At 33.7% G+C, this 10,057-nt stretch overlaps 1 protein-coding gene across 1 annotated transcript; it reads left to right on the top strand.

The window, feature by feature from the left end:
• Positions 1 to 3,151: 3,151 nt before the first annotated feature.
• Positions 3,152 to 5,854, top strand: LOC148546845 (inositol transporter 1-like). The gene is made up of 7 exons (XM_088499393.1): positions 3,152 to 3,438; positions 3,526 to 3,596; positions 3,911 to 3,925; positions 3,967 to 3,993; positions 4,205 to 4,540; positions 4,667 to 4,774; positions 5,021 to 5,854. Exons 1-7 carry the CDS (start codon positions 3,285 to 3,287, stop codon positions 5,852 to 5,854), a joined length of 1,545 nt encoding a protein of 514 aa, XP_088355519.1. The 5' UTR covers positions 3,152 to 3,284.
• The last annotated feature ends 4,203 nt before the right edge of the window (positions 5,855 to 10,057 follow it).

The raw sequence follows: 10,057 nt of genomic DNA, 5'->3' as shown, positions 1-10,057 counted from the left end.
CTTGGATGTAGATTTTGTGAACAAGAAGGACTTAGAAGAACTGTTTAAAAGGTTGGGATATCAGGAGTACAAGACCATGTATTGGTTGGATCCAACTGTTAGAGTGATGGAGTTTGGATTGCATATATTGAAAGGTGATAAGAAGATTAATGAGATGTGTGAGTGCACCTCGAAAAATGAAGGTTGTTATGAGTTCTATCTCTATTTTGAGCATCCGATTTAATAACCAATAGAAGAACCTGAACCTGAACCTGTACCTGTGAGAGAATCTTCTTCTTCTTCGTATGATAGCTACGAGAGTGTCGAGGACAAGGCATATAAGCCTCATCCACCTGGTTATGAGAGTGAGAGCAATGAGTCAGAATCCTCAAGGGAGAAAAAGAAAAAAAAAAGAAAAAGTTTGTGTCACCAAAGAAGAAAACTGTGTCACCAAAAACAATTGCAAAAAAATCATCTAAGAGGTATGCTGGGAAGAGGAGAACTAGACATGTCTTGAGTGGTTCAGCTGAAGTTGGGTCTGGGTCAAGTTTTGGAGCCAGTGAAGTTGCTAGCAGGTCGGGGATACGAATTAGGCCTCATAATGCACAAAATGATGACGAATCGGGTCAAGGTGGAAGTGGGCCTACAAGGGCTGATCCAATAAGCCTAACTGGTAGTAAGTTGGTGCACGAAATTGCGATCATCAACAATGGCGCCAAAGACTTGGTGCTCTCAAACGTGAATCACACTTTGTCACAACTTCGCACAACTAACCAGCAAGTGCACTGGGTCATCCAAGTAATAAACCTTACGTGAGTAAGGGTCGATCCCATGGAGATTGTCGGCCTAAAGCAAGCTATGGTCACCTTGTAAATCTCAGTCAGGCGGATTCAATTATGGTGAATTGATAATAAAAATATAAATAAAACATAAACTAGGATAGAGATACTTATGTAATTCATTGGTGAGAATTTCAGATAAGCATATAGAGATGCTTTCGTTCCTCCTGAACCTCTGCTTTCCTGCTGTCTTCATCCAATCATTCCTATTCCCTTCCATGGCAAGCTGTATGTAGGGCATCACCGTTGTCAATGGCTACATCCCATCCTCTCTGTGAAAATGGTCCAATGCGCTGTCACTGCATGGCTAATCATCTGTCGGCTCTCGATCATACTGGAATAGGATTTACTATCCTTTTGCGTCTGTCACTATGCCCAGCACTCGCTTGTTTGAAGCTCGTCACAGCCATCCCTTCCCAGATCCTACTCGGAATACCACAGACAAGGTTTAGACTTTCCGGATCTCAGGAATGGCCATCCATGGGTTCTAACTTATACCACGAAGATTCTAATATCTCGGACTCGGTCCTCTGTATTAGATATCTAAGAGATATTCATTCTATCTCATCTTCATGTAGAACGGAAGTGGTTGTCAGGCATGCGTTCATAGGTGAGAATGGTGATGAGCGTCACATAATCATCACATTCATCATGTTCTTGGGTGCGAATGAATATCTTAGAATAGGAATAAGCTTGAATTGAAAAGAAAAATAATAGTACTTTGCATTGATTCATGAGGAACAGCAGAGCTCCACACCTTAATCTATGGTGTGTAGAAACTCTACCGTTGAAAATACATAAGAGTAAGGTCCAGGCATGGCCGAGAGGCCAGCCCTCATGATGTAAGAACTAAACGTCCCAAGATTAACAAAACCTATCTAAATACAATAGTAAAAAGTTCTATTTATACTAAACTAGTTACTAGGGTTACAGAAATAAGTAAATGATGCAGAAATCCACTTCTGGGGCCCACTTGGTGTGTGCTTGGGCTGAGCATTGAGCTTTACACGTGTAGAGGCTTCTCTTGGAGTTGAACGCCAGTTTGTAACCTGTTTCTGGCGTTTAACTCCAGAATGCAGCATGGAACTGGCGTTGAACGCCAGTTTGCGTCATCTAAACTCGAGCAAAGTATGGACTATTATATATTGATGGAAATCCTTGGATGTCTACTTTCCAACGCAATTGAGATCGCGCCATTTGAAGTTCTGTACCTCCAGAAAATCCACTTTGAGTGCAGGGAGGTCAGAATCCAAGAGCATCTGCAGTCCTTCCTCAACCTCTAAATCTGATTTTTGCTCAAGTCCTTCAATTTCAGCCAGAAAATACCTGAAATCACAGAAAAATATACAAACTCATAGTAAAGTCCAGAAATGTGATTTTTATTTAAAAACTAATAAAAATATACTAAAAACTAACTAAATCATACTAAAAACTATGTAAAAACAATGCCAAAAAACGTATAAATTATCCGCTCATCATAAGTCTGAAGAGGACATCATGTATGACTATGCAACTGAAGATATGCACACTCCTGTTTCATTAGAGGATGAGAAGGGTGTATTGGGTTCTAATTTCAATGAAGAAAATGACTAGGAAGAGGTAAGGTTTGAACTTGGAATGCGGTTTGCTACCCTAGAAAGTTTTAAGATGGCTCTAAAGGATGTCTTTGTTTGGGAAGACAGGGATTGTATGTATCTGAAGAATGAAAAGGAGAGAGTGAGGGCTAGATGTGCAGATCCAACTTGTCTCTGGTTGATTTATGTTGCCAGGAACTCTGCAACCATTGTCCATAACCCAAATGGTTATGGACGACCAAAATGGGCATTTACTCTAAAATATATCATTAAGGATAAAAATGACCAACACCCACATCTTATATGTTAGGGTGACATCATATTTTGATTTTCTTTTTTTGGCTAAGCTGCAATCTACCTAACACTAAGCAGTAATACCTGTGTAAATGTGTAACACTTCAAGTGAGAAAAAAAAAGTCAAAAATAGATGGAATGAAAGCTCATGCATTCTTATTATTTTATATAAATACTTTCTTTTTTAGTTTATAATAACTAAAATACAAATGCAAAATAATCTAAATTAAGGTAAGGGAATGAAAAAACAAGGTAAGGGGTTCACATATGTGTTCGAAATTTTGAATACACCTGTGTTGAGCTGTAGAGGAACGAGGGAAAGGGGATGGTCAGAGGTGGGACAAAAATAGAAATGATAAATAATTCAGGTGTAATTTTGTGGCAACATGAAAACAAATTTTCTCATAAAAGCCGAAAATGTTTGTTAAGTTGTTACAAATACAACAAACAAGAAGTTTCCATAAGCACTAAATTTAATAACTATCAGTTCTCATATAAACTATAAAGTGCTGATCGATACTCATTGCTTTTTCATTTATTATTTCAATCTGCACAAATAGAACACTTGCAATTACATGATTAAGCAAGTAATGCAACAATGGTGGCTGATATGGGCATGTCCATGAATGCAGGAACTTCTGACTATTTGAAGAAGTATCCAGAACGTAGAATATCATTTTTTCAAAGCTCTTACATTGTTGGAGTTTCTTTTGCTGCTGGCATTGGTGGTCTTCTCTTTGGTTATGATACTGGTATATACATACCCGTATATATTATAAATGCATGCATTTAAATTAATAACATTTCATACTAAATATCCAAATTGATTTAATTTGTAGGTGTGATATCTGGTGCTCTCTTGTATATAAATGAGGAGTTTGAATATGTCAAGAAGAGCTATTTACTTCAGGTAACATATAGAAACAAAATATCTTTGATTTAATTACTATCAATTTTATTATGTGTATATTCAAATCAATTACTATGCTATTATATAGAGAGTACTTAGTATTCTTTAAAAAAAATATTATCCTATTCTAAAAAAGATTTAGTGTTTGATAATTAATTTTATGTTAGATTATTCTATTAGTCCATATAATTTGATTGAATTTGTAATTAAATTTTTTTATTCAAAAAAACTAACTAGGTCCTTATACTAATTTTAAATTTGTAATCATATTCTTACTATTCTAAAAAATGTTTAACTTAACAGAATAAGATCAGGTATATTCACTACTAGTAAGATGCATGAAAATATTTTTTTAACATTTATGGTTAAGAATGATTTGATTACAAGTTTAAAATTAGTGTGGGACCCATTTAAAAAATTTTAAAATATGTGAAGAACCTAATTAGAAAATTAAAAAAATTATAAAGACTAGTAGTTAATTTAAAATTTTACTATTTAGTTGAAAAAAATCAATAAATGCGGCTTACTTTTTGGGTCTATGCAGCATTTTTGAATTACTATAATACATGGTTATCATATTGTATTATTTTGTATATTCTGTCTTATAGGAGATAATTGTTAGCATGGCCTTGGTTGGAGCAATTTTTGGCGCCGCCATAGGTGGTTACATTAACGATGTCTTCGGACGTAGGATTGCTACAATCATAGCAGATCTTAGTTTTATCATTGGATCAGTGATAATGGCTCTGGCACCAAATCCTATGCTTATCATAGTGGGCCGTTTTTTAGTTGGCTTGGGTGTTGGTTTTGCCTCCATTACTGCTCCTTTATATATTGCGGAAGTATCACCGTCAGAAATAAGAGGAGGATTAGTTAGTGCCAATTGTCTTATGATTACTGGTGGTCAATTTCTTTCCTATGTCATCAATTACGGCTTGACAAGAGTAAGCTTCACTAACTTGCTAATTAACTAATATATACATATATATATATATATATATATATATATATATATATATATATATCTTCAATTATAATTTATAAACATCGACTTATTTATGCGTATGCAGGTCCCAGGGACTTGGCGTTGGATGCTTGGACTTGCAGCTACACCGGCTCTTATTCAATTGGTTCTCATGATATTTTTCCCCGAGTCTCCTAGATGGCTCTACCATAAGGTCTATTATATATAACAGTTATTGGTTTCTTTTAATTCAAAATATTATCGGTGTAAAATAATTTTATACATAAACATCACGTCAGAAAAAATAATTATTCTTTACATTGATAACATGAATGTTTATCCAAAAAAACATATTTGATTAGAAAATTATATAAAATATTTTATACTACCAATATATAAATATTAAACTCATATTATGTATATGTGTGTATATAACACTTTGATTCATTTGAACTTGCAGAATAGGAAGGAGGAAGCTACCACTGTGCTTTCCAAAATTTACCCATCACCTCGGTTGGAGGACGAAATAGCAATTCTTGAAGATCACTTGGAGCAAGAAAGCAAGAACAAGGTCAAGGTTAAATTTAGTGATGTGTTCAAATTGAAAGAAATCAGATTAGCATTCATCTGTGGAGCTGGACTTCAAGCATTCCAACAATTTGTTGGAATTAGCGTTATAATGTACTATAGTCCAATAATAATCCAGATGGCGGGCTTCAAGTCCAATGAATCAGCATTGTTCTTGTCACTTGTTGTTTCAGCCTTAAATGCCGCTGGCACAATTTTGGGCATTTACCTAATTGACATCGCTGGGAGGAAAAAGCTTGTTATTGGAAGCTTGTCGGGTGTGGTTGGAGCCTTGATCCTCCTCTCTGTGTCTTGTATTATTATAGGAAATGGGAACAAAAGACAAGTTTTTGGATGGCTTGCTATTGCAGGTTTGGGTGTGTATATTTTATTCTTTGCACCTGGAATGGGACCTGTTCCTTGGACTATGAACTCAGAGATATACCCTGAAGAGTATAGAGGGTTATGTGCTGGCATGTCAGCCACAGTAAATTGGATAAGCAGTGTGATAATGTCAACTAGCTTCCTTTCAATGGCGGAAGGAATTGGACTTGGCCAAAGTTTCTTGATTCTTTTGGGAGTAGCTGTTCTTGCAATAGTATTCGTAATCATTTATATGCCAGAAACAAAAGGATTAACTTTTGAAGAAGTAGCAGACATTTGGAACCAAAGAGCCTACGGAAAGGATAAAAATATAGAAAGCATCGTTGAGAAAGCAAGTGCATGATTTTTTAAAATGCACAAATCATTAGGTAAAGATTATTTGCGGGATCTTCTAACTTCTAAGAGGCCAATGTTGTGATGCATGCTCCAAGTCTCCAAAATTTTTCTTGAGCCTTGGAATTTTTTTCAAAAGTTGTTTATATGGGGAATAGATCCTCTTAATTATTTTTTTCAATTGTTTTGTCAAATGTGATATTTACTATTCAACATGTGAGTTATATATTAAAAACAGTCAACATGATCAAAGTATATTGGATGCATTAAATTTTAGTTTTGATAGCTTTTCCAATTGCAATTTTGAGTTGTGACTCGCAAAATAAAAATTTTCTTAATTGTAAATAGAATTTTATATATAAAAAGGGAGAAGGTAGAATTAATTAGAAAATGTACACTAATTTTTAAAAACTAAGATTGAGATTTCTAAAATTTGGATTAAAAAAAATTGTCAGCGCAGTTTGCACAAAAACTTAACATATAATTTTATGGATGGATTCGAAAGTGAAGGTGACTTGGAAAGAATAACAAAATGGAAGATGACGTTGCGATGAATCATAGCTTTTAATTTTTAAGTTATGATAAATAAGTGTGAACCAAAAATCTCAATATACCCCGTGGTATTCAACTGAAAATGCATCTAGAAGTAAAAGCATTTGGAGTTAAGCTATAGAAGGAACAAGGAATCAATTTAAAGGGACAATCTAAATTTACATCTTAAAAGTATAAAAATTAAATATGCCTACTGTTATAGGAAATCCAATTATTTGTTCTTTTTCCTGCTTCAAAGCAAAAAACCAAAATTAAGGGGGAAAAGGTACATATAAAAATGTCAGACGCTAGTAGTGTCTCACATTATTGGCACTTAAAATAGGAAACTGGACAAGATCTTCAATAGCTAGAGAGCTCTTTCATAGCCAGCAGCATAACCACCTCTTGCACCACGGCCACGCCCACCTTGGTTATAGTAAGTCTAACTTTGGTTGTTATTGTTGTTGTTGTTGTTGTTGTTATTGTTGTCGTTAGGGTAAAATATGTTTTTTGTCCTTAACATTTTCAAAATTTTTCAAAATAATCCTTAACGTTTAATTTGATTCAATTTTATCCCTAACGTTTGAAATTATTTCAATTTTATCCCTACTACAAATTTTTATGGTCAATAGTTAGTCAAATTTTCTTTTTCCAAATTTATCCAGTTTTTTATCTAACTCTAATCCTAATTAACACACTAAATTCATAACTCATCTTTAATTTCAATCCTACCTTATTTCAAATCACCCAAAATCCAACCCTTCCAACCCTTCATCTCACTACCACCATTGCCGCCATCATCGTCGCACGTAGCACTGCCATCATATCACCATTCTTTGCTCACTACTAGACTCACCACTATCGGTCTATCACAAAAGCTTTTTGCCCAAATCTCCAACCTCGATCCATTAATCAACAACAATTCATCCCACCCAAATCTTCACCACCATAGACTTACCTCCATAACAATAGCAACTACCCAAATCTCCACCCCCTTCCATTAATCAACAATAATAACAACCCACCAACCCAAATTTTCACCTTCACCCATAATAGCAAAAACATTTTTTTTATTTTAAAAAATAAACTAGCTTAACAGGGAGAGAGATAAAGAGTAGAAGGATGAGACAAGGTCATTGAGAGAGGGTGAACCAAAGGCGACGACAGAAGGGAGGACGAGGGCCGGAGAGTGAAAGAAGGTAGCGATTGTGACAGAGAAAAGCTGAGTAAAGGTAGAAACGATGGAAAAAGGTGCGACGGTGCAACACATATGTGTGAAATCTTTTCTGCTTCACCAGTGATAGTGATAGGATGATGATGACAGCAAGTGGTGACGAGAAAAGGCGCCAGCGATGAGAGAGACGCTAAGAGAAGTGGCAGCGGTATGCATATGGCAAGAGGAAAAAGAGGAGGGGTGGGGTTGGTGATGGAGGTGGTGGGATATCTAAGGTTGAGAAGTGGCAGCGGTATGCATATGGCAAGAGGAAAAAGAGGAGGGGTGGGGTTGGTGATGGAGGTGGTGGGATATCTAAGGTTGAAGTGAGTTGGAATAGGTTAGATATTAGGGTTAGATTTAAAAACAGGAGGGTAAAGTTGGAAAAAGAAAATTTGACTAATTCTTAACCGTAAAAAATTTGACAATAAGGATAAAATTGAATTAAATTAAATATTAAGAGTCATTTTGAAATTTTTTGAAAATTTTAAGGAAAAAAAACATACTTTACCCTTATTATTATTATTATTATTATTATTATTATTATTATTATTATTATTATTATTATTATTATTATTATTATGCTAATTGTAATTAATCGTTATTTTGTAATTAAAATGCTTAACATAGTAAATTCAATTAATTAAGGTATTGATTAATGGAATACCTTTTTCGAAAAAAAAATTATAGTACAATAGAATTTTTTAATTAATGCCACCTATTTAAAATGGGTGACATGGCACCTATTCAAAATAGTTGACATGACACAACCGAAAGTAATTATATAATATAAGCTCATCTCACAATAATTTAGTATCAACTTTTATATAATAAAAATAAATGGTGCTTATACATAAAAAATAAGTATAAATTGCATCATATGTTCTCTTTATCTATCTTAAAATAGAAAAATATTATAAATTACTTTTAATCAATAAGTCTATCAATGTTATCACAAAATATTGTGTAGTCAATTGTGAATTATTCATCTTATCTTTAGTAGTTTTTAAACTAAAAAAAACATGAAACCGTTTTTAGATACAAATACAACTATTTCAACTAAAAAATAGACAAAATATCTAGATAAATTTAAACAGATAATAACGTTTGTCATATTATTTTGATTTCAAAATTGAATATGAATGTAGAATATAAGATAGTTTTAGATAGATTTTAATAAATACAGTTTTTCATAATTGTTTTTTTGCTATGATAATGAAAAAGGTAATTCAAGGGTAAATGTTGTCTCTTGTTAAATAATACTTGCTCAAATCGATTTTAACATAAGAGTAAGAGAGCTTGAAAGTTTTATTCATAAATCATTAAATATGTCTACAAATTCAACCATTCATATTATTTAAAGAAAAATCGTTAAAAGGATAAGATTTTAATATAAATATGTTAATTTAATTACAAACTATATATAACTATTAATGAGTAACTGTTATACTTGAAAATAAATATAATTATTACTCATTGATTTCCTTATTTTTAACATTGAAAATAGTTAAACTTTATATTTAATTAACTTTATAAATTTTTATAACAAAAATTAATGTATGTTTTATTTAAAAATTCAAAAAAATATTTTATATATTTTTGTATATGTCCATGACACAGGTATATATACTAGTAACTAAAAATAATAAAGTATAGAGTAAATAGCCATTCCGTTCCCTAACCATTTTGGTTATGGACAAAGCACACCCCAAGGATTTGAAATAAACAAACCGGCCCTCAACCTCTATTGGAAATACCCATCACGATCCCTGCAACCGGAAGAGAAACGGTAGAGTTTTGATGAGTCAGTGGCTGGTCCACGTGTACATTGTGCGTCCATATTCGGGACAGATCGACCCCTGCACAGTAGCCAAAACGGCGTCATGGGATTTAGGGTGTGTTTCCATAAAAACCCTTGTTCTTCTCCTTCAAATTACAAGTTGTCCTAACACATTAAAAATCTTCGCAGGCATTCCCTCCAAAGAGTGTCTGGAACATTAACAACGCGCGACGGTGGGCCTGTGATCAGTGTTTGTCGACGACAATTACACGACAAGGTGATTCTGTTGCAACGGTGATTGATGGTTCCTCCTCTTGTTATTTTTTCATTTTTTATTTTAAACCAATTCAAGGACGTAGATCACTTGCGTTTCGAATAATTGTAGTTTATAGTAGCATGATGTTAATATTTACATGTAATGTATTGTGGTTCGTTGGTAAAGAAGTTTTTTACATCGAGCATTGGGGATTAGGGAAAATGTAGAGTTGGTAGTGGGTTAAAATATGATATTGGTTTCTATTTAATAGTTAGTGAAATGCATGTGTCTTTGATTGCAAAATGTGTTTGAAAACATACTGTGAAATTTTTTGGATTGAAAAGGTTTTACAAAATTGTTAATAAGCATTGTAAATGTGATGCCGATGTCTATTTTCACTGTACCTGTGTTTCAACATGGTGGCCGATTTGTG

The sequence above is a fragment of the Arachis ipaensis genome, chromosome B9, assembly GCF_059453495.1.
Source record: "Arachis ipaensis isolate K30076 ecotype BB chromosome B9, ASM5945349v1, whole genome shotgun sequence".
Lineage (NCBI taxonomy): Eukaryota > Viridiplantae > Streptophyta > Magnoliopsida > Fabales > Fabaceae > Arachis > Arachis ipaensis.
The sequence above is the reverse complement of the archived record's forward strand: the minus strand, read 5'-3'. Positions and strand labels throughout refer to the sequence as shown.

Coding starts and splice junctions, on each gene's coding strand:
- LOC148546845 (XM_088499393.1), top strand. CDS start 3,285: ATGGTGGCTGATATGGGCATGTCCATGAATGCAGGAACTTCTGACTAT. Junction 3,439..3,525: donor TCTCTTTGGTTATGATACTG/GTATATACATAC, acceptor TTTAATTTGTAG/GTGTGATATCTGGTGCTCTC. Junction 3,994..4,204: donor TGATTACAAGTTTAAAATTA/GTGTGGGACCCA, acceptor TCTGTCTTATAG/GAGATAATTGTTAGCATGGC.